This window comes from Acinonyx jubatus, chromosome C1 (genome assembly GCF_027475565.1).
Source record: "Acinonyx jubatus isolate Ajub_Pintada_27869175 chromosome C1, VMU_Ajub_asm_v1.0, whole genome shotgun sequence".
NCBI lineage: Eukaryota > Metazoa > Chordata > Mammalia > Carnivora > Felidae > Acinonyx > Acinonyx jubatus.
Window position 1 is genome coordinate 71147321 of NC_069381.1, and position 25848 is coordinate 71173168.

General features: G+C 36.0%; 1 protein-coding gene across 4 annotated transcripts in view; it reads right to left on the reverse strand.

Moving 5' to 3' along the window:
- ZNHIT6 (zinc finger HIT-type containing 6) overlaps positions 1–25848 on the reverse strand; it is a 105760-nt gene that overhangs the window by 74901 nt on the left and 5011 nt on the right. For all 4 annotated transcript variants that reach the window (XR_008295018.1, XM_027058705.2, XM_053214367.1 and 1 more), the window contains exon 5: positions 19469–19572. Coding sequence is in view for 3 of the 4 variants with exons in the window: in XM_027058705.2 (XP_026914506.1) it covers positions 19469–19572 (104 nt within the window). In the remaining variant the exon portion in view is untranslated. The remainder of the gene's footprint in view (positions 1–19468; positions 19573–25848) is intronic.

The following is a 25848-nucleotide window of genomic DNA, read 5'->3' on the forward strand; positions in this document are numbered from 1 at the left end:
AGGTTGAAGGGTATTGTATAAGAATTCCTGAAATGGGTTGAGTTAATTAATCTCTAAAGTAGCTGCCAATTCTTCAGTGTTCTTGAAACTGATGTAGTCCTGACTGGGCAATCAAATCATTTCCTAAGTCTCAAAGAATTAAGTTTTTTAATTAAGTTTTTAATTTTAATTCCAGTATAGTTAACATATTCTATTAATTTCAGGTGTACAATTTTAGTGATTCACTAAATCTATTCATGACTCAGTGCTCATCATAGTAAGCGCTATCATCGATTTCAATTCCCCCCCAACCACCTCCCCTCTGGTAACCATCAAAATTCTTCAAAGGATTAAGTCTGTTTCCCACTTTTCGTAATTACACAGTGATACATGTCCCACTTTAAAAATACACATACATCAAAATCTCAACATTATTTTTGAGGGGGATTGTGGATAATTTTATATGTTTTTTTGTATTATATTAGTAAGTTTTCTAAAAGAACACATTTTATAAAGGGAAAAAGTAATGCTTTAGTGAGTATCTTTATGTATGCATACCCCCACCCTCCACCGTAATTGTTTTTATATTTTGGACTATTTTATGAAAACACTGAATAAGGAGTAGAATCATGGGATAAAACAGTGTTTCTTAACCTAGGTAGTACTGACATTTTGGACCAGATAATTCTTTGTTATGGTGGGTAGTGCAAAGAGGGGGCAGAGGAGGCACTTTCCTGTGCAGGATGTTTAACAGCATTCTAGGCCTTGACTAAGGAGATGCCACCCCAGCAACACCCACTCCTCCAGTTGTGACATCCAAAGATGTTTTCAATTATTGCAAATGTCCTCTGGGAGGCAAAAATCACCACTGAATGAGAACCACTGAGATAGAGGTTTAAACACTGACTATTATATTGGGCGCCTGGGTGGCTCAGTCGGTTGAGCGTCCGACTTCAGCTCAGGTCACGATCTCGCGGTCGGTGAGTTCAAGCCCTGTGTCGGGCTCTGGGCTGATGGCTCAGAGCCTGGAGCCTGCATCCAATTCTGTACCTCCCTCTCTCTCTGCCCCTACCCCGTTCATGCTCTGTCTCTCTCTGTCTCAAAAATAAATTAACGTTAAAAAAAAATAAACACTATTATTCCTACTATATCAAGACTACTGTTCCCTAAATTAAACAAAATGCTTTCAATTATGTCACTGTGTCCTTGCCAAAATTATCAATGTTCTCAAGAATGGAAATACTGTACCTGAATATTCTAGGGAATTTCGGCACCTCATGGCACACGTTTAGAGTTTGATGACAGACTGGTGAAGTAATGATGGCAATTATTAAACCTAATGTTCCCCTATAGACCACCTGACAAAGTAAGATAACAATGATCTGAGTCCCATGAAACAAAAGCAACTACTCATGCATAGCAAAGCTTTTTCTCCTACCCCGTCAATCATGCATTCTTAATAGGAGCAGCATCACCCCAAAAGGGATAAAAATTTGTTTTGGGGAGGGTTAAAAATAATCTTAAATATTACAATGGTTTGTGGCCCTCCAAAGGGCCACTACACATAAACATATACACAGTATATCTGTGGTATCAAAATATCATGGGGGAGCAAATAGAAGGAAAATGTCTAAAAGGGCTCCGTGGGAGGCAATAAAAAAAAAAAAAACGTTGAGAAACACATGTATTAAAAGAGGAAAATAAATGTTATTTTATACTCGGTTTTAACAAGTTAATACAGGGCACTTAACAGCTAATGCTTATTAAAATTAAGGATCATTCTCTCCCACCATTTCAAGAAAGTAATATGTGTATGATAACACAAACTTACAGGGGGAGGGAAGTTCTATACCCATATTCTTCTAACTCCATGACTTAAAATGGTTAATTTTCATCTTGGAGTGCTACCGTAATTCCAAGGAAAAAGAGTAGAAAACAAAGACAGATATCCGATCCTTTTAAATGGCACTGATCTCTTGAAACAAGATTTTCAAGCTCATTTATAACCAAAGAAGTGCAAATAGAAGTGAAATATTTTCACTTATCAGATTTACAAAGACACTGTTAAAATCAGAAATACTGGGGAAATACTAGGGAAGCATGGTGAAATGGAGACTTTCCATTGGTGATAGGAATATAAACTGGTGTGAACTTCTGGCAATTCAAGTTCATAAAGACAAAAAATAAATATTCTTAATGAAAAAAATACACATATTTTTGCCTCAACAGTTTTATTTCCAGGAATTTAGTCCAAGGAAATAACTGGATGGGTAATGACATATGTTCATGTCCACTGTGCCACTCTTTATAATAGAAAAAAAAAAATCTAAAAGGGTATCATCAAAAACTGATTAAACTATACTAAATCTACATAATGAATGAAAAAATGAGGCAGAACTCTATGCATTGAAGTAGAAAAATGTACGTGTTGAATGATGGCATTTATGTTTAAAATATATATTCATACATGTATTTACAAGTATGAAGGACATGCCCCAAACTTTTAACTATGGTTAGTTATTTCTTGCCATTATGAAAGGACTTAATTCTTACTTTATATGTCTGTATTAAACAAATCTTTGACATAATGATTTGCTATTTTTTACAATCAGCAAAGTCAAAAATGTTTTCACTGGAAAGTGCAGGATGGTAATAATCATAGAAAGGACTAATTTTAACATTCTTTTTAAAACTAAAAATCTTCATTATTGGAAGTGTTCTTTTAAGAGGTTTCTTTTTTATCTCAGAAATTATTACCCAACCAGAACTAGGGTTACTTATCTAATCATTTTGACAGCTTCAAACCTAGCCTCCTCAAGAAATATGCTATAGCTAAGAGTTACATAAGAAGGCTGAATTCTAAGAACTAAGATTTCTAATATGAAATTAAATGAGCTTGATTATTTTTGTTCTTGAAAAAAGTCACCAATTTTCATCCCCCTCTCTTACTGGCTAACCAATATTTATTCGAAGAGCACTCCTAAGGGCTCACTAGGCATTTGGGATGAGTCCAAGGCAGGCTTCTGTTTAGGGCAGTAGGTCAACCACCAATCCTGGGCACTGTGTTTTCCTTCCATATCACTGTGAGAACAGTACAGTTTTCACATGAAAACACCTTGTTCTTCATGTATACTATACAGAGAGAGAATACTCAATATACTGTAAGAATGAGAGGTGGGACGGGGAAAGGATAAGTGGACTCCGTGCTTGAATCCTATTCAAGGCACCCCTCCATGGGAGTAAGGAAAGCTAGAATTTCCACATGTCTAATCTTCAGAATGCTACACCACTAATTAGTAAAGTCCACAGGTTATGAAATCTATCAGTAGATCCTTTTACCAGATAGCACTAGCCAAGTAGTAATAGTAATAACAGTAATGCTTTCAGTAACGCTTTATTAAGTGCTTTCAATATGTCAGACATTGTTCTAGATGTTTTACATGTATTAACTCATTTAATTCTCGTAACTCTGAATGAACGCCATTATTTCACGAGAACTCTAAGGTAGAGAAAAGAAAAGTCCCTCCTCCAAGATCATTATTCAGCTGGGAAATGGCAGAGCTGGGATTTGAACCCAGACAGTACAATACCTCCCGAGTCTATGCTCTAATCGACTATTCTTTTATGATCTTACCAGAAATGAAAGTTCAACAACAAACTATGTATTTTTATGTAACATCAATTCAAATATATGTTATGTTTTATTTTAAATATTTGCCTTCATATTTTGAAATAATTTTTAGGAGTTATAGTGAACATTTTCATTGCCTCCTTGGCAATCTCTTATCATCACCCTCCTTCCTAATCCATAACCATACTTTGACGAATAGAATCCATTCCTTACCTCTAGAGGCATGCACTTACTAGTCAGCTTAAGAAAACCACTATCTTATATCTTCCTTGACACAGTGACTCAGGATTGGGCCGATGACCTAGGTGGCTCAATTGTGGTGAATTTCAGATTTCCTGTTCAGTAATGCTGGGAGAGAAGCACTCCTGGATATTTACTGCAACTCAAACTGTTACCAGGAGCATTCTATGACCATGAGGATTCAGCTGAGAGCACTGAAGATACCATGGAGAATCAGCAAAAAAAATGGGCCGTTAATGATGTAATTGAGTCATTTTATCTATGAACTCTGAAATCCATCCTATCTCTGGATGGATATTGAGTTATGACAGCCAATAATTTACCTTTTTATAGCTCAAACAGTTTGAAGTGGGTATTTTATTTCAAGCAACATAAAGCATCCTAAATGACACAAATAATTAAAGTCTTCTTCTTTCTAGGTTTCATCTTTCATTTCTGAGCAGTAGAAAAGGGAGACAGACTAATCTGTAAACTGTCAACTGTTATGAAATTTGGAAGCAGCATATAATACCTAAAGGAATTTCAGGAAAAAAACATTTTGTTCCACTGTCAGTTATAAAACCTTATTTTAATTTAAAGCAGGAAGAAAATCTACCAAATTTTGAAACTCTTCAAGGAAAAAACAAATGTATAAAATATCTACATAATCCTTCACTCACAGCCCTTTAATCTTTTAAAATATATTTCAAGAACAATTTTAAAGTCTCAAGAATAAATATAACTATTGCTCATAAAAATAATCCATCTATTTTATTAGGATTGGTACCATAATAAGTGTTTTTGGAAGACTGAATACAAAGGATCTGTGTAGTTACTTAGCATGGATTAAAATTACTGGAATTGGGGAGAATGAAAACCATAATTTTATATGTCTCACATCATTATGAAAATACTTTGAAAAGTTCCAGTTATATATTACATTTTGCTCTTTTAAAAATTAGTTTCACCACTACACAATAATAATAGGAAACAGGTTAAGTATGTGGTACTGGCTTTAGTAGACAGTATATTAAGAAAATGGATATAGCAGGTGAAATAAAAAAGCACATTTTGCTTCAAATAACTGATAAATATTTGAGTACTTAATAAAGCAGTTCTCAACTGGGAGTGGTACCAACCTGGGCGGTGGGGACATTTGAAAATGGCTGGGCAGTTCTGACCGTTCCAAGACTGGGAAGCACTTTAGGCATTTAGGTGGGCAGAGAACAGAAATGCTAGCCTTCCTGTAATGCATAGGAAAGTCCCACACAACAAAAAAACTGTCCTGTTCAAAATGCCAATAGAGCCCCTACTAAGAAACACTAGAATGCAGAAAGGAGAGTAGATATATATGCATACTAAAAATCGAACGCTAGCACTAAATGTGGCATGTGTTTTGTATTAGCTGTGAAGAGAATATGTACTATAGGAACTGCGGCAAAAAAGAAATTATGGAGAAGATGAGCTATCGTGTATTTTCACAGATGGCTAGAAAATAATGGATGAGGAAAACATTCTAGGATTAGGCATGGTAACCAGCCTGGGTACACTCCATTGAATACATTAGGAAATCAGGGTGGGGACAGAGTAGGCTGATCCATATTTAGTATGGATCCCTCATATGAACAGGAAAATGTTCTGCTCAAAGTTTGACTCTGTCTGAACTCCCCAACCTGGCATATAAAGTCTTGCAAAGCTCAGTCCCAGTGGGGCTCTCTCCAGTCCATCCCCTATCACTTACCAACTCTCCTCTCACCCTAGTTTCTAGATATACATCACCCTAGTGTCTACATACACTGTCTTAAATTTACTACTTCATCCTTTTGCATCTGATATTCTCACCTCAAGACATCTTTAACTCCTCCTTGATTTTGAGCAAGTGACTATCACAGTAAAAACACATTTTATAAAGATGTATCAGGCATCAGTGCATCAAATGACTGAGGTAAGGAGACACTGAGGTGGGGAAAGTTCCCCAATAGTCCAGGGTGAGACAAAGTGGGCCTGCATGGGAGAATAGTTGATAAATACTGTACTGAAGGAAGTAGAAAGGGATACATGTTAGAAGCACATCATGAAGAAGCAGACCTGGTGACTAGGGAAGGACTTCCCTAACTGAACCACTCTGGGGACCCCAAGGTGATCAAGACTGTTTTCTATTTCCATGAATGCTGCCTAACTGCCATCATGGAAAAGTACAACTTCTGTGATGCTATGTCACAGAAACTTCCTTACCACTGTCTACATGGCCCCAGTAAGTATATGCCTGTTTGGGGAACCATTAAGTTTCTAGTCTTTCACACTGTTGTTTCCTAAGTCCCTGCTGTTGCTCTGAAACTCTTCCAAGCAAACTATATCCAAAGCTGCTATGGCAGAGAAACCACAGAGCTAAACATTTTCAATTAATGAATAAGTTTGTACTGAGTCCCTATTATGTAATCCCTCAAAGATCACTGCAAAATCCACTTGTCCCCCCATGACCACAACTGCTAAACCCATCACTTCATTTTCCTTTGCTCTTTTCTAAAGTCAGTTTGCAGTAAAGTATAATCATATACTACTTACAGGTTATCATGCAAACAAAATACTGTGCTTTATGAAGTGGATCAGCACATAATTGCTTAAGGGAAAAAAGTGCTACTGACATTAATACAGAGGTAGATGGGTATATTATTGCAATATAATTAGAATGCTGTAATGTTATCCAAAGAAAAAAAGTTTTGTCAGCTGTACAGGATTATTTCTTTACAAGAGAGACATCTAGTGGCTGACTTCTAAAACAGGATTGGAGCTCAATTATTAATTCACACTGTTGTTAAATAATGGGCACAATTCTATCTTCATACTGTAAGTCCAAGAGATACCCACAGATAGACAACTAAAGAACCTGAGGCAAAAGGGACTTAAAAATTCAGTTGTAAACTGACAGTTGTAAAGGAATGGTAAGTAGGACTGAGTTGCTTAGAGGCAATGTGTAGACAAACTGAGGGAGAAAGGAAGGTCAAAAGTTGGGTCCCTTTCTGGGAAATGGGTGGTTAGTCCACACAAAAGAGCCCAAGCCTGGAATTTACCTAAAAATGCTCTTGGGGAAGGGGCTTCTCAGTCCAATTCTTTTTTCCAGTTGGTAAGTCAAAATGCATTCGTGACCTCACTGCTGAATCCACAGACCCAAGTAGAAATAAAATAAAACTTCAATGATGGACTCATGTGACCAAATGAGACATGCTACTTAATCCAGGTACAACCAATACATCTCTAGGTTTGATATCCAGGGCTTCCTGTAGCAAAACACTAAAACGCTACTGAAAAAGAGTGGCAACTGTGGATAAAAATGTGTATTTTTTATATGATAGTACCAGAATACTTTTCAGAGATACTATTTACAACTCAAAATGTATAATGGTCCTGCCCACATCTATCAATGCCTTTTAAAATTACTATTTAAAAAAATTCATTTATTCTCAAAATAAGCATTTCATGCCAATGGTCTAAAATTCAAAAGGTACAAAACAGCAAATTTCCATCCCTGTCCCCTTCTACCCAATTTCCTTCCCTTAAGATAACCACTGTTACCAATTTGTAACATTACTCTGTATTTCTGACAATCATGCCATATTTGTACATTCAGACCTGCTTCATTCTTTTTCCATTATAAATACATACCATAATTTGTGTAAATAGTCCACTAATGAATTATTTAGATTCATACTACTCTTCTGCTATTACAACCAACACTGCATTGAATATCCTTGTACGTATTTCATTTTCCATTTCTATGATTATATCTAACATAAATTTCTAAAAGTAGAATTGCTATGTCTTCCTGATCCATCTCTTTTCCACTACTGACCTGACCTTTGTACTGGGGCCAGTGCTTATTTTAAACCATTAGGACATTTTAGAAAAGATAATCTGAAAACCTCAATAGCATACGTTAAGAAATCCCGGAGAAATAAAACACAGACTGAGTTCATCAGCAAGTAAGAGATATCTTCAGGAACCAAAAGGAAGCAGGAACTAAAGACTATGGTGGAATGCTGAAGTTAGATCTGCTTTGAAAGCCTTTGCCAATCCTGGTAACAGGTTTGTCAACAGCCACGGGGTGATAGAAGACAAGATCTTGGGCCCACATAAGCTAGAGACCTTAAACTGGAATCAGAGCATAAAACCAGTCAAAGGGTAAACCAGAAAAATCCTGCATACCTATCAAAGGAAGACAACTAGGAAACTTATTGACCTTAGTTTGGGCTTTAGGGAGAAAGGCAGAGGGAATAGAAAGATCTCAATTGAAAATGCAAAACTATTGTTTCCTCAAACTGGCTGGGGTTCAAATTATCCCTACTAGTACAGTCTGGGAAACTTAAGATGAAGAAATTAAAGAGGGTCCTGAATTGGTGCCATGGAGTATCTTGGCATAAGTAAACCCATACCACCTTCTGTCTCAACTTGAGTTCACGGCTACATTTTAGATAAACAACAAGGAAACCAATCACCATAATCAAAAGTCAGCAGAAACAGCAGACAGCAGTAACAGACTTCCAAGAACTTCTGACACTGGAATTATTTACACAGATAATAAATATTCTAAATTATTAAACAAAGGGGATCTTAAACATGAGAAAGAAATACAGTTCTATCTAAAAAAGACAGACTGCAAAAAGAAACAGAACTTCTAGAAATGAAAAATAAAACTGAAACAAACACTCAATGCATGAGCTAATAAGATTAGACATAGCTGAGGAGAATGACTTGGAATAAACTACCTGAATAAACTACCCTGAATGCAGCGAAGACAAATAAGAAATTAAAATAATACCTTAGCATTTCCAGAACTGTCATATTCAGAAAGCACAAATCTCAAAGAAGATAAATAAACTTAAAAAACATCCCATGAGGGGCACCTGGGTGGTGGCTCAGTTGGTTAAGTGTCCGACTCTTGATTTTGGCTCAGGTCATGATCCCAGGGTCATAGGATCACACCCACACTGGGCTCTGCACTGACAGTGTGGAGCTTGCTTGGGATTCTGTCTCTCCCTCTCTGCCCGTCCCCAGCAATTTCTCTCTCAAAATAAAATAAAAAACAAATATACATTAAAAAAATATAAAAAATAAAAAACAAATCACATGAAGACCCATTTTGCAGTACTCCAAAGACCAAAGTGAAGATCTGAAAGTCAACTGAAGGGGGGGGGGGGGTAAATATATAAAAAAGTGCTCTCAACAGTGGCAAAAAAAAGCAAGAAGACAGTGGAATAACTGAATGGAAGTACTAAAATGTCAAGATATTTCATATTCAGCTAAACTATTATGAGGGTGAGCTATAGGATTCCATATATGGAATTTTAAATCAGGCAAAACTCATCTTCAAGGGAAAAAGTTAGAACAGGTTGTCTATGGAGAGGAGAGGAGCTAACAAGGGAAGACCTTGCTGGAGTGATGGTAATATTCTACATATCCATAGGAACCGTGTTATACAAATATAGGCATACCTCAGAAATAATCATGGGTTCAGTTCAAGACCACCATAATAAAAGTAAATATTGCAACAAAGCCAGTTAAATGAATTTTTTGGTTTCCCAGCGCATAAAACGTTATTTTTACACTATATGGTAATCTGTTAGTCTATTAAATGTGCAATAGCATTATGTCAAAAAAAAACCTGTACATACCTTAATTTACAACTATTTTATTGCTAAAAAAAAAAAAAAAAGCTGCCCATCATCTGAGCCTTCAGTGAGTCATAACCTTTATGCTGGGGGAGGGTCTTGCCTCAGTACTGATGGCTGCTGACTGATCAGGGTGGCAACTGCTGAAGATTGGGGTCACTGTGGCAATTTTTAAAATAAGACAGCAATTGGGGTGCCTGGGTGGCTCAGTCGGTTAAGCGTCCAACTTTGGCTCAGATCATGATCTCACAGCTTGTGGGTTTGAACCCCACATATGGCTCTGTGCTGACAGCTTGGAGCCTGGAGCCTGCTTCCGATTCTATGTCTCCCTCTCTGCCCCTCTCACTCACACTCTCTCTCTCTCTCTCAAAAATTAACATTAAAAAAAAAAAGTAAGACAACAACCAATGATTTCTCTGTAGCATGTGATGCTGTTTGATAGAGCTTTACCCATAGAACTTCTTTCAAAACTGATGTCAATCCTCTTAAACCCTGCTTTATCAACTAAGTTTATATAACATTCTAAATCCTCTGTCATTTCAATCTTCACAGCATCTATACCAGTAGTAGATTCCAGCTTAAGAAACCACTTTCTTTCCTCATTCATAACAAACAACTCCTCATCCACAGTTTTATTGAGATTGTAACCGTTCAGTTGCATTTTCAGGCTCCACTTTTTTTTTTTTAATGTTTATTTATTTTTGAGAGACAGAACGTGAGCAGGGGAGGGGCAGAGAGAGAGGGAGACACAGAATCCGAAGCAGGCTCCAGGCTCTGAGCTGTCAGCACAGAGCCTGACGCGGGGCTCAAACTCATGAACTGTGAAATCATGACCTTAGCTGAAGTCAGACGCTTAACTGACTAAGCCACCCAGGCACCCCACTTCTAATTCACTTCAGGCTCCGCTTCTAATTCTAGTTCTCTTGCTATTTCTACTACATCCGCAGTTACTGTGTCCACTGAAGTCCTGAACCGCTTAAAGTCATCCATGAGGGATGGAATCAATTTCTTCCAAACTCCTGTGAATGTTGATATTCGGACTTTTCCCCATGAATCATAAATGTTTTTTAATGGCATCTAGAATGGTGAATCCTTTCCAGAAGGTTTTCAATGAACTCTGTCCAGATCCATCAGAGGGATCACTATATACGGTAGCTATAGATGTATGAAATGTAGTTCTCAAATAGTAAGACTTGAAAATCGACATGACTCTGATCCTTGGGCTGCAGAATGGATGTTGTGTTAGCAGGCCTAAAAACAACATTCATCTTGGGGCGCCTGGGTGGCGCAGTCGGTTAAGCGTCCGACTTCAGCCAGGTCACGATCTCGCGGTCCGTGAGTTCGAGCCCCGCGCCAGGCTCTGGGCTGATGGCTCAGAGCCTGGAGCCTGTTTCCGATTCTGTGTCTCCCTCTCTCTCTGCCCCTCCCCCGTTCATGCTCTGTCTCTCTGTCCCAAAAATAAATAAACGTTGAAAAAAAAATTAAAAAAAAAAAAACAAAACAACATTCATCTTATTGTACATCTCCACCAGAGCTCTTGGGTGACCAGCTGCATTGTCAATGAGCAGCAATATTTCAAAAAAAATCTTTTTTTCTGAACAGCAGGTCTCAACAGTGGGTTTAAAACACTCCTTAAACCATATTGTAAACAGATATGCTGTTATCCAGGCTTTGTTCTTCCACTTACAGAGCATAAGCAGAGTAGATTTAGCATAATGCAGGATTTTGGGAATGGTAAGTAAGCCTTGGCTTCAACTTAAACTCTCCAGCTGCATTAGTTCCTAATAAGATAGCCTGTCCCTGAAGCTTTGAAGCCAGCCATTGGTCTCCTCTCTAGCTATGGAAGTCTAGATGGCATTTTCTTCCAATATAATGCTGATTTGTCTACACTGAAAATCTGTTGTTTAGTGTAATCACCTTTTTAAATTGTATTAGCTAGATCTTCTGGATAACTTACTACAGCTTCTACAACAGCACTTGCTACTTTACCTTGCACTTTTATGTTACAGGGAAACCTTCTGTCCTTAAATCTCACAAACCAACCTCTGCTAGCTTCAAAATTTTCTTCTGCAGCATCCTCACCTCTCTCAGCCTTTAAAGAATTGAAAAGATTTAGAGCCTTGCTCTGGATTAGGGTTTGGCTTACAGAAATGTTGCTGGTTTATCTTCTATCCAGACCACTTTCTCCATATCAGCAGTAGGTCATTTTGCTTTCTTAACCATTCATGTGTTCACTGGAACAGCATTTCTAAATTTCCTTCAAGAACTTTTCCTTTGAGTTCAGAACTTGGCTGTTTGGCACAAGAGGCCTAGCTTTAGGTCCATCTTGGCTTTGACATGCTTTCTTCACTGAACTTAATCATTTCCAGCTTTTGACTTAAAGTGAGAGACAGGAGACTCTTTCTTTCACTTGAACACTTTAGGAGGTTACTGTAGGGTTACTGGTTGGCCTCATTTCAATATTGTTGTGTCTCAGGGAATAGGAATCCTGAAGAGTGGGAGAAAGATGGGGAGATGGCCAGTTGGTGGACCAGTCAGAACCTACACAACATTTATCAATTAAGTTCACTGTCACATGAGTGCAGTTTATGGCACCCCAAAACCAACTACAATAGAAACATCAAAGATCACTAATCACAAAGGTCACCATGACAAACATAATAATGAAAAAGTCTGAAATACTGTGACAATTACCAAAATGTGACACCGATATGAAACAAGCAAATGCTGTTGGAAAAATGGCACAAGTAGACTTGCTTGATGTAGGGTTGCCACAGACCTTCAATTTGTAAATAACACAGTATCTGCAGAGCACAGTAAAGTGAATGAAATGCAACAAAAAAAAGTATGCCTATCTATGCATTTGTCAAAACTCAACACGTGTATTCTTAAGATCTGTGCATTTCACTGCACGCAAACTTTATATAAACAGGAAAAGTGAGGTTCCTATCTTTCAGACAATTGTTTAAACTTTTTTTTTCACTGAACATATCATGGATATCATTCCATGACAATATTTCTACAATTAATTTGTTTTTGTTTAACGGTTACCTAGAATTCTATCTTGTGAAGAGATTATCAATTTGACTCAGTCCATACTGATGAACACTTGAGGTTGTTGCCAGTTTTTACACTATTAAAAACAGTGCTGCAACAGATATACATGTATCTCTATAAACTGTACTGATACATCTGTAGGCTAACTTCCTTGAGTAGGCATACATAACATTTTGAAAAATACTACCAAATTGCCTTCTAAAATGACCACTAAAGTATATTCTCAGCAACAGTGGAACAGCAAATTGGTCTGGCTAACCCATACTTTCATTATATTAGATATTATCAATAAATACTTATGTGCCACATATTATATATGGCATATATACGCATATATGTAGCATATATATATTATTACGGCATATATGTATTATATATATACATATCTTTCTATGACACATGTAAATATGTATCTTTCCATGACCACCTATTCTTATCCTTTGCCCCTTTTCCTAATTAGGTACCAATCTTTTTTTTTTATTAATGCATGAACACTCTTTGTCATACATGTTAAAGTTTTTTTTTGTCCTGTTGGTCTTTTCAATTTACTGTGGTCTTTTTTAACCACACAATTTTTTAAAATTTTTATGCAAATTTAGTTATTTTTTTCCTTTATGGCTTTGGATTAAGTATTTCCTCTCTTTAAGATTATGAAAATATACTAGTATTTTTTATTTCAAGTTTAGGATTTTGATCCACCTGAAATTCTAGTTAAAAATCCAGCTTTCCTCTGACAAATGGCAAGCTGACTGACTCAACCCCTTTATTAAGTAATTATCTTTATTAATTTGAAATGCTACCTTCATCAGATGCTAGAGTACCAAACAGCCTTACATCTAGTTTCTGTAATTTAAGCTAACTATAGATTTCTATGTCAACATTAAAAAATTTTACTAGAACTCCATAAATTTCAATGAGTCCAGCCTTATTACTCTTTTTCATATTTTTCCTGGTGCTTCTTCCATGTTTATTTTTCAAAATGAATGTAAGTCATATTATTATAAACTCTTTCCTTCTTCTCAAAAAAAAATCACAAATCAAAACCAAACAAAATTAGTATTTTCATTAGGATCACATCAGATATAAAAATAATTCATTTAAGAAATGTTATTTATATAATACCGAGTCTCCTAAGAAAGGTACCTTTTTCCATTTGTTCCAATCTTTTAAGTCATTCAGTAGAGTTTAGGTTTTCTTCATATAAATCTTTCATATTTCTTCCAACAGTAATTGATTAGCAATGAGTGAAAGTGAACATAAGTTTATATGCCCCACAAAGAGAGGAGGTAAACAAGTTAGCTCTGAAAGAGTCATTATTTTATTTATTTATTTTATTTTTTAGTATTTATTTTTGAGAGAGAGAGAGAGAGAGAGAGAGAGAGAGAGAGAGAGAGACTGAGTGCAAGAGGGGGAGGGGCAAAGAGAGAGGGAGACACAGAATCTGAAGCAGGCTCCAGTCTCTGAGCTTTCAGCACAGAGCCCGACGCAGGGCTCAAACTCATAAACCATGAGATCATGACCTGAGCTGAAGTTGGACGCTTAACCGACTGAGCCACCCAGGCGCCCCTGAAAGAGTCACTATTTTAAAGAAGTGGTCTGGGATCTGCTCCAGAGAAAGCAGGTGAGTCTTCTACTGGACACATTTCCTTATCAAGCTCTTCTATTTTTTAAGAGAGAACGTCAATCTTGCTTTAGCCTAACTTATTCCTTTTTTAAAAATTAATGTTTATTTATTATTTTGAGAGAGATAGAGAGAGGGAGTGTGTGTGCATGTGCTTGGGGTAGGGGCAGAGAGAGAGGGAGAGAGAGAGAATCCCAAGCAGACTCCATGCTGTCAGCAGAGCCTGACACAGGGCTTGATCTCACTAACTGTGAGATCATGACCAGAGCCGAAGTCAAGTCAGAAGCTTAATCAACTGAGCCACTCAGGTGCCCCTCAACTTATTCTTAACATAAGCATCCCTTAACTTTTCTTTATTCATTGAAGCTACCTATTATGACATTCCTGTAAATTCACCAGTCCTCTAAAATTCATCACTATTAAATACATTTTTGACCTTACAGATTGGTGTTATATTCCACCTTTGACTATAACATGAAAATTACACTTCCTATTCTTATAAAAATTCGCACATCACACAATTTTGCATATGAGACTTAGGAGATTCATACTGGTCAAATACTGGTCAAATACTCCTACCATAAAGGATACCTGGGTTTGCAATGAACCTATGCTTCTAAGGTACCTATTACACTTGCTATATAACCTACTGATAGTTCTACAGAGGTAACTCAGGCACAATTATGGAGTATTAGTCACACTTCACATGAGGGTATTTAGGTTTTTTAAGCTTTGTATTTTGAAATAATTTCACACTTCACAGAAAAGTTATAAAAACACCACAAAGAATTCTTCACTCTGTTCAGAAATTAACATTGGAATGTTTAATTTTAAACAAGTTCCATTTGAGTTTTTTATTAAACTGTAACTCAAGCTGCTTAAATAAGCAAATGGGCAATTTAATACTTTAGGAGTTATAATAGTCCTCTTAGTATACAGGACTGAAATCTCATGTGACCAGTAACAAAGTCCCCAAATATTTGAAATTTAAAGATTTTTTTCTTTAACTCCTTAGCCAGCAAAACCTGCCTGAGCCAGTTCACAATCATTTACCCATTGTAATGTAAATATTTGCATGTTTCACTGTAGACATAGTATTGTTTATGTAATACTGCCCCAGACCTCCTAGAAGTGAATATAGTAAATTTATCATATCCCCAAGGGTTTCAGGTAAGAGAAGCAGTGCTAGGTACTACTTTAGTTATCACTTCATTTAATCCATTCAATGCAGTAAATTCAATCTTGCCCAAGGTCACCTACTGTGTACTAAATGGTAGCGGCAATGTTCAAATTTAGGTTTCTCGGAGTCAAAGCATTAATCACTTCTGAAAGTTGAAAAAGAGTATTGAAAATGAGTCTCTTAAAAACAGACTACTGGGGCATCGAAAGTGAAAATAAATCCTTTGAAAAGATGTAGTATCCCCTCCTTCCAGCAAGTCAAATTTTACACTTGAACTCAGATATCACTCTGAAACGTGTAGTCAAATGTTTCATATCTCAGTAGCAATTAAATAAAAGGAAATTTTGGGGCGCCTGGGTGGCTCAGTCGGTTAAGCGTCTGAGTTTGGCTCAGGTCATATCTCGCGGTCCGTGAGTTCAAGCCCCGCGTTGGGCTCTGTGCTGACAGCTCAGAGCCTGGAGCCTGTTTCAGATTCTGTGTCTCCCTCTCTCTCTCTGACCCTCCACCATTCATGCTCTGTCTCTCTCTGTCTCAAAAATAAATAAACGTTAAAAAAAAATTTTTTTTTTAAATAAAAGGAAATTTTTAAAAATGTCATTTGAATCAAATTAGCAACATTTTTTTAAGAGATAACTCAGTGATAGCAAGATGTTTAAATAGGTATTCTCATATATCACAAATGGAACTGAAAACTGGTTTAGTCCCAGTTTAGTATTACTAGTCACATTTTCAGATGAGAAACTAAGACAAAAAAGTTAGGTGGTTTAGCTTAGTATCACATAGCTAGGAGAAGGCTAATCATAAATAGGAACCTAGGTAGCTCAGGTCCAATTTGTGCTCTTAACCACTCCATTTTCCTATCTCTATACTATACAGAATTTTTTTACAACTATTTAAAATGAATCAAGATGACTGTAAGACCAAATTAAAGGATAAACAGACTGGTGAAAATATTCCCTATGAGAGTAAGATGAGCTATAAAAAGGCACATCTTAAAAGAGAAAATTCAAGAGCTCAGTCTTTCCAATAATCAGATATGCAAGAAAAATTTACATTCAGTTAAAGTGCAAGTATAAGTACAACAGGCATTCTCATATACTTTCTGATGAAGATACAAAGCAGTACTTTTTTGGGGAGGGTAATTTGGAGTCTCTCTCAAAAATTTTATTTTTTAATGCTTATTTTTGAGAGAAGAGCGTACACGCAAGTAGGAAAGAGGTAGAAAGAGAGGGAAACAGGATCCGATGTGGGCTCTGTGCTGACAGCAGAGAGCCCAATGTGGGGCTTGAACTCACAATCCATGCAATCATAACTGGAGCCAATGTCAGACCCTTACCGACTAGCCCCAGGCACCCCTCTCAAAATTTTAAATGCATGCAGTCTTTGATCCAGCAATTCTACTTCTAGGGATTGATTGCAAAGAAAAAGTCATGTAAGCACACAAAGCAATTTCTTCAAGGAAGAATTGTTTAATGTAATGTTTATTATGGCATTTCTAATAATTAAAAACCAGAAATAAGCTAAATGTTCATGAATATGGTAATAAATAAATATGGTAGTCATAACTAGAATACACTACTTAGAAATATGGCAGATTTGCATTAACAAATGCAGCTGCAGAAAAAAGTATCCTTTTATTCATAAAAATATTAATAATTTTGAACTTGAAAAGAGCCATGTAACTTTGCATACTCTTTGTATTTAATGTTGTATTATATTAATGGAAAAAGAAGAAAACATGATTAGAAGAAACACGAAATGTTATCAGTGGTCATATCCACATAGTAGAATTTATAGGTGCTATTTTTCCATTACACTTTTTTTTATGATGAAGATGTATTAGTTTTACAATTGCTACATACACTCATTTCTTCCTACACTCCAGTTAGTGGCTAGGTAAATTAATACACTAAAGGTCACAACTTTACACAATAGCTACCATGTGTGAAAGCAGCAAAGAAATTGAATCTAAAGGGGAACCCTCTTGTACTGTTAGTGGGAAGGCAAACTGGTGCAGTCACTCTAGAAAACAGCGTGGGGGGGATTCCTCAAAAAATTAAAAATAGAATTACCCTACCACCTAGCAATAGCACTAGTAGGAATTTATCCAAAGGATACGGCAGTGCTGATTCGTAGAGGCACATGTACCCCAATGTTTACAGCAATGCTATCAACAATAGCCAAACTATGGAAAGAGCCCAAATGTCTATCAACTGATGAATGGATAAAGGTGTGGTGTGATTCCACACTCAATGAAATACTACTCTGCGATGAAAAAGAATGAAATCTTGCCATTTACAACAACATAGATGGGACTGGAGGGTATTATGCTAAGTGAAATAAATCAGTCAGAAAAAGACAGGTATCATATGTTGCCACTCATATGTGGAATTTGAGAAACTTAACAGAAGACCATAGAGGAAGGGAAGGAAAAAATAAGAGAGAGGGAGGCAAACCATAAGAGACTCTTAAATACAGAGAACAAACTGACGGTTGATAGGGTGTGAGGGGCTGGGGAAGCAGGGAAAATGGGTGATGGGCACTGAGGAGGGCACTTGTTGGGATAAGCACTGGGTGTTGTAGTAAGTGATGAACCACGAGAATCTACTCCTAAAGCCAAGACTATTCTGTATACACTGTATGTTAGCTAACTTGACAGTAAATTATTTAAAAAAAAATTTTAATAATATTAAAAAAATAATAAAGCCTGTTATGAAGTATGTTGCTAATGTCCTCATGGGAAAACACTAAAAAATTTAAGGAAAACCAACCCCAGACAATTGCAAATTCACCAGCAAAAGGCATTAATGCAGAAAGAGTCCAATTTGCCACTTCACAGATCTGACGTGTAACAAAATAACTGAGTATAAATTTGGGTTCTAAATCCAAGAGACATATTGAATGTTTATTTTTGGAAGGGAAAAAGAAAAAAAAAAACCTCTAACATACATTCTTGTATCTATAGAGACCCCCAAATTTTACATTTGAGGGTACATGCTTTTTAGTGCTGAGAACTAAGCTCTCATAACAATCAGTCTGAATGGTTTCCTTCATAACACAGGAATATATTTTATATTTGAGAAGACATAAACCAGTTACCTTAAATTTCAAACAAATTATGTCAATTTCTAAATATGTCAGCTTGAAAATGCACAGTGGAATCATCTCATATTTGATAAATGCAAAACATTACTTTATTTCTGGAAAGCTACCCAGGAAAAAGCAAAATCACTTTTTATAAATATTCCTCTTGAAACATAAAAAAATAAATGGGTAACACCATCTCCTAATATTTTTTTGAAAAGGTGGAAATTCTATTAGAGTAATGATAATTCTGATGGTTTTGCCTTTTCAATTTATGAAGTGGTAAAACTGGAAGGGAACCTTAGGGTTTACCTAGTACAACCCCCACATCATGCAGATGTGGCCCAGAGAATTTAACTGCAAGTTACTAAGTTGCAGTTACTAAGTTACTAAGAGGCTAAGGAAGGAGGAACTCACTCAGGAATTTTTTTACTCGAAATCCAGAAGGTGGACATTTGAAAAGTATTATCTAATAATTTAGTGGGCTACTTGTAATATTTTGGGATCCTGTTCCCCTCTGTACTAATGGGACCTTTCAGACCTAACACTCTCAGAAAGCAGCAGGTTAATCTCTATTGTATCATCTATACTTCAGATTTACTACAGAGTAAGTTTTCCAAGCCTCTCTCTTCCTCAGCATTGGCTTTCAAGTGAAATTGTATTTCCCTAAGTAGAAAGGATTATAAATGCCAAACTGCTTGGGTCAAAATTGTGCAGGGTCCTGCTTTGATTCATCATTTTGCCCATGAAACCTCTGAAATACTTTCATGGTATCTAAGGTCTCAGACACACACATACACACACATACACACAAACTGTAAGCCCAAATTTTTATTATTCACATGACATAAAATTAGTTAAAATTTCTAAATGCTTATTTTCAATTTGTGCGATCATCTTGCCACAGACCAGTAACAAAAAGCTCACAGACTACACTTTGGGCAGCAATGCTCTATATCAAACCAAACCTTCAAAGTGTTCCTGATCAAATTAGAATACCCAATATACTAAGAATGAAGTTAGAAACTTACTTCTTATCAAAAAATGTTGAATTTTCTTTCCTCTTTGTGAATCCGTTGGGTAGAAGCTTTAAATTAATACCTTGTTTTCTAGCACGATTTTTCATAAAATACATCTAACAACCAAAAATAAATAAATAGAAAAATTAATTTTAAAATGCCTTAAATTTCAACAGTGAATAAAACAGTGTTCAAAATATAATAATTAACATTTATTGAGTACTTATGTTTCACAAACTGTGCTGAACATTAGTATCTCATTTAATCCTCACAATACTTTGAGACTGGTACCTACCTACTACTACCCTCAATTTAGGAAGGAAAGTTAATGAGATGCCAACATTATACACCTATTTCCGAGAGTGAGAGCCTGTAATAAAACCCAGATATAACTAATTCTGGAGGCTGTCTTGTTAATCACATGCTCTGTAAGCCAAAAGAAGGATTTAATGAGATGTTTAAAAACACAGGTCATTTGGTAATTCATAGGGGCTACTTGTACAGTTCCTTTTCTTTTACTGAACTTTTTCTTGATGTTTATTTATTTTTAGAAAAAGAGCGGAGGGGCAGAGAGAGAGAAAGAATCCCAAGCAGGCTCCAAGCTCAACACAGAGCCTGTTGCAGGGCTTGATCTCACGATTGCAAGATCACAACCTGAGCCGATATCAAGTCAGATGCTTAACCAACTGAGTTACCCATGTACCCCTTTCTGAGGTTTTATACCATACTTGGCTGTATACAACTATACAGGTAGTTCACTCAAGGGAGGAACCAAGGCATTGCCTACTTACAAGGCTTAACTTAATGTAGCTACTACTGTAGGCTATACAAAATGGGACATGTGAATATTCTGGCTCTGACATGTTTTACTCCACTACCTGTCTGGGTTGGCTGAGCAGAACTAGGCAATACCAGAAAGTAGTGAAGGAAGTAATATCATCAAGTTTTCTTCCTTGAACACTCAAATGGCAAAGTATAAGTGCAAGTTTTTGGTTTTGCAATGCTAATTAAATCATAAGCCAAGGGAAAGGAAGAGTCAGCTATCACTTGTTAAAAAGAGAAATAATTTAAGAAATTACATGCAATTTTATAACTTATAGGGCTTTGGTTTCAGTAATGGTAATGATTATAAGGACCAACTCTCCCACTGAAAACATCTAAGAATATCAGAGAATGGGGGAAAGACACATATGTAATAAAATACATTTCAAAATCACCTTAAAAAACACTGGAGAGCTGACAAGAAAACAAGAAAATACACGCCAATATTTAACGAGAAGTGAAAACCAGGAGAGGTAAGCAAAGCAGTAATAAGAAATGGGCTGAAAATTCTCCAGGTATTTTTTTTTTTTTTGGCAAATTTTGCAAATTCCGGCAAATACAGGCTTTTCCTTTCAACAGTTTTCTCAGTAAGAGGGTAGGAGTTATGACTCTAATCTTTTAGGAACCCCTCATGAAATGAGGCTGAGTCACAGAATATGCCTAATTAATATTCAGGTAAGGGTGAACCAGAAATAAACCCTACCCCCAGAGCATGCTAGGAAATTTATATCAGAATGACTGGAACAGTGGGGGCTGCAGGGGGTGAGGAAAAACAATTCATCAGAAGCTGTGGTCATGGGCCAGTTCTTGCTCAGGTCTGAAATGATTTGCTTTGCTTGTGTGGTCAAGGGAATCTTAAACTTTCAACTTGATTTAGGATAGGCCCAGATTTGCAATATTCCCAGGTACCTGGCAGAATAAAAGGCCTGTGTCCTACTCTTGAAAAAAGTTCTCACAAATCATTTAAGAAAAAAAAGTAGCACTCAATAAAAAATAAGCAAGCATAAGGAATACAAGAAAACAAAGGTTAGCGAGCAGGGACCAAAAGAGAAAAAAAGAGGTAGCTGAGAATTCTCCATGTATTCAGACACTAAAAGAATCATACACAGATTGTAGAACAGTTATGCAAAATTAAAAAAAAAAAAAAGAACAGCTTGAAAATACTTGCAGTGAAGAGAAACTATAAAAACTGACTCAGCAAATTTTTATAAGAACTAACTAAAACTAGAACATATCCAGAATACACTACAGAGAAAAAAAGATAAAAAATCAAGTAAGTTAAAGGATAGGTAGGAAGAAGATTTAACTTACATTTATGATAGTTTTAGAAGACAGAAGGAATAAGAAATGGGCTGAAAATTTCCCAGAACTGATCAAAGATACAACACAGATTCAAGAAATCTAACGATTCTCAAATAAGATGAAGAAAAAGAAAACATGCATGTTCATATTATAGTGCAAATAAAGAACAGAAAACATAAAAAAATGCAGCCAGAGTAAAAAAGATTTCAAAGGCAATTAAAAACAACAGATGACTTTGCAACAATAACAATGGAAGCCCTAAGACAGTGGAACAATAATTCTAAACCCAGAATTCTATAGAGAAAAATCATTTTAGAGTGAAGAATGGGAAATAAATAAAAATTCAAAAAATCTACAAAATAACCCAAGTGGTGGTAACCAGCAAACCCTCTCTAAAGGATATTCTAAAGGATGTACCTGAGGCAGAAAAAAAGTGATCTCTTAAGGGTCTAAGTTGATGACAGAAGGAATAAAGGGTCTAAGATGATGACAGAAGGAATAAAGAGCAAAGAAAGTGGGAAATATAAAGATAAACCCAAATAAACACTGGCTGAATAAAACAGTAACTACTGTATGGAGATTTTTTTTAAAAGTCAACTTAAAGAATTGAAAACAGGAAGAAAAGTCAGTATAAGGTTAAATGGAATTTAAGTTAACTGCTGATATACTTATATCTGCCTGCTACTTATCTTTATAAATACATTTTGTTGGAATGTAGCCCCCACCCATTTGTTTAAATATTGTCTATGACTGCTTTCTTGCTACACAATGGCAGAGCTGAGTAGTTGTGACAGAAACCATATTGGCCTGGAAGAAATATTTACTATTTGACCCTTTAGAGAAAAAGTTTGCCAACTCCTGTTTTAAGGTCTTTTGCATTGTCTAGGCATTTGGTTCAGGTACTGCTTAACTTCAGATATTGGCAAATTAAGCATGCATATTGTAATGTATAGCTTAACCAACGAAAGGATAGAAAAAGGGTATATAACTTCTAAACTGATAAAAGAGAAAAATTCAAATGATAAAAATAAAAAAAAAAAAATCAGCCCAAAAGACAAGAAAAAGAAAAAAAAAAACTGGGACAAATAGCAAAACTAAGGTGACACACTTAAAGTCAAATATACAGGTAATTTTATTAAAATGTAAATGAGGTTAATAATTCAGTTAAAAGTTACAGATTGTCAGATGGGAGAAAAACTGGAAACCAACTATATCCAGAACATAAGGACACAGAAAGGCCTTAAGTAAGGAAAAAAATAGCCCACACAAAAACCAACCAAAGAACTGATACAGCTTTGTAAATGTTAGTCAAAGTACAAAAAAAGCTAGAGACAGAGAGGGTTACCTCATAATGCCAAAGGTTAAATACACTAAGAAGTATTTCGTGAGGTATGCATTTAATAATTTAGCCTTAAAACACACAAAGCAAAACAAACTGAACCACAAGGGAAACTCACAGATCTGTTTGATTTTATCTATTGAGAAATGTTAACATACTTCTCTTTAAAAATTATAGACGAAACAGACCGAAAAAAAAAGTAACATTATAAACAATTTGAACATAATTAATAAATCTGACCTATAAAGTATATATAGAGTACTATATTCAGCAATTGCAGAATTTTTTTTAATGTTTATTTATTTTGAGAGAGAGAGCGAGCGTGCACATGCACATGCATACGTGCATGCAAACAGGGGAAGGAAGGAGAGGGAGAGACAATCCCAAGCAGGCTCAACACTCAGCACGGAGTCCAACACAGGGCTTGATTCCACGACCTGGGTATCATGACCTGAGCCTAAGTCAGGAGCTGGATACTCAACTGACTCAGCCATCCAGGTGCCCCGGAATCTATTTTTTTCAAGCAGAGAACATTAAAACTTTGACCATATGCTGGGCCATAAACACAAGTCCTGATGGATTTGATTTGATTTGATTTCCTAAATGTTATATTTATTTTTGAGAGAGAGGGAGAGTGAGAGAGAGACAGAGGGCAAGCAGGGAACAGGGAGAGAGAGGGGGAGACGTAAAATCTGAAGCAGGCTCCAGGATCTGAGCTGTCAGAACAGAGCCTGATGTGGGGCTCAAACTCACGAACCATGAGATCATGACCTGAGCTGAAGTTGGACGCTCAACGCTATTGAGCCACCCAGGTGCCCCATGTCCTGATGCATTTTAAAGGAATGAACTTAAAAGAGTATGTTCTCTGATCATAATGCAATTAAGCTAACATAAAAAAGATGTAACAAAAGTTAAGAGGACACATTAACAAAATAGAAAAAAACATGTAATAGCAACCGATCTAGGAAAAAAAAGACATAAATAACCATATTACAAAAGAAATTACTATAACTCCTATAGACATGTAAAGGAGAAGGTTTATGAAGAACCTTATGCCAATAAATTTTAAAATTTAGGTCAAATGAACAAATTCTTAGAAAAATGTAATCTATTAATACTAACTCAAGAAGACACAGAAAACCTACACACAGTCCCACAAATAGTAAAGAATATACCTCAGTGGCCCAAACTCTAAGCCCATACTGGTTCCTTAATAAATTTTACCCAACTCCCAAGGAAGAAGTAATTACAATATTAGTGAATGCATCCAAGAATAAAATGGGAACATTCCCAAATAATTTTCTGAAACTAGAATCATACTGATACAGAAACTTGAGAATACCAAAATGGAAAATGAGAGGTCAATCTCACTAATGCACAGAAATACAAAATGAATGCATGGATAAGGTATATATACATGTATAATACAAATGAATTCTGCAAAGTATAAAAAGCTTGATATGATAATGACACACCATGCAAGTTTAGCTTAAAATAGAAAATCAATTAAAATATTATTCGTATTATTAGAAAATTATAGATTAAAAGAACACAAATGAAATAATCAAATACAGAAAAAGTATTTGATAAAATATAACTACCATTCATGATAAAATCTGATAACAAACTAGGACTAGAATTTCCATAATCTAGTTATCAAATTATTTCTAGAAAAAATTTAAGAGCAAACGTCATGGTGCAATTGTGGAAGTTTCCCCTCTATGATCAGGAGTTGCAAAACAGTATGTACAGAAGAGGTAACATAGCGGGCCTGAGACAGTTATCTTTAGGCTAGTGTGTGGGAATTTGAATGACTGGTAAATGGTTCCCTAAACTAACATAAAACTTTTCCTAAAATAGTAAGTATGGTTCACTGTGCCTGAATTGTCTGTAAAACAATATGGTTTGATTTCCTTTTCTTCTGGGAGTCTGGAATTTGGCACCTGCTAGGCAGAGGGTGCTTATGTGACCAGCCCCCATAAAAACCTTGGGCAGTGAATCTCTGATGAGCTTGCCTAGTAAATACTACTTCACATGTGTTATCACAACTCATTGACAAAGGGATTAACTGCATACTGTGTGGACTTGGGGCTTAAAACATAAATATCTACTACCAACATTAGTACTTGACACTGAATGGGAAGTCCTAACATAAGGCAGTAAGACAAGAGAAAGAGAAGAATAAGGACAGAAAGATAAAAAGAAATTGTGATGAAATGTTTAATAAATGTATTAACTTCACAAATGTACATAATTGAAAAATCTCCAGGTGTCTATTGATAAGGCACTGGGATAAATTTTAGTACTATAAAACATAGATTATAATTACACAAAATAAGTAACAAAAATCTCATTCTTAAATACCAGCAAAGAGATAAAAAAACAAAGAAAATGCTATTTAAAAAAGCATGAAAAAATAAAGTGCCTAGGAATAAACCTAACAAAAAATGTGTAAGATCTCCACTGAGAAAATCAGAGATATTAACGCTATTAAGTAAATGCAGATACAACACAGTGAAGGATTTCAAGATTTAATACTGTAAAGAAGTCCAATTACCCAAGTTACTCTATAAAATAAATGCAACCCCTATCAAAATTCCCAGGAGAATTTAGGGGACTGTAGAGTCAACAGGCTGATTCTTCACATTTTTATAGAATTACTAACAGCCATACCCATACTAAAGTACAGCCATACTCTAAAAAATGAACAAAGTCATAGGAAATACTCTATGAGGTAATTAGTTGCAGTAAAAAACTACAATTAAGAGGGGTGCCTGGGGGCCCAGTCGGTTAAGCCTCCGACTCCTGATTTCAGATCAGGTCATGATCTCACGGTTTGTGAGATCGAGCCCCATGTTGGGCTCTGTGCTAACAGCGAGGAGCCTGCTTGGGGTTCTCTCTCCTGCTTTCTCTCTGCCCTTCCCCTGTT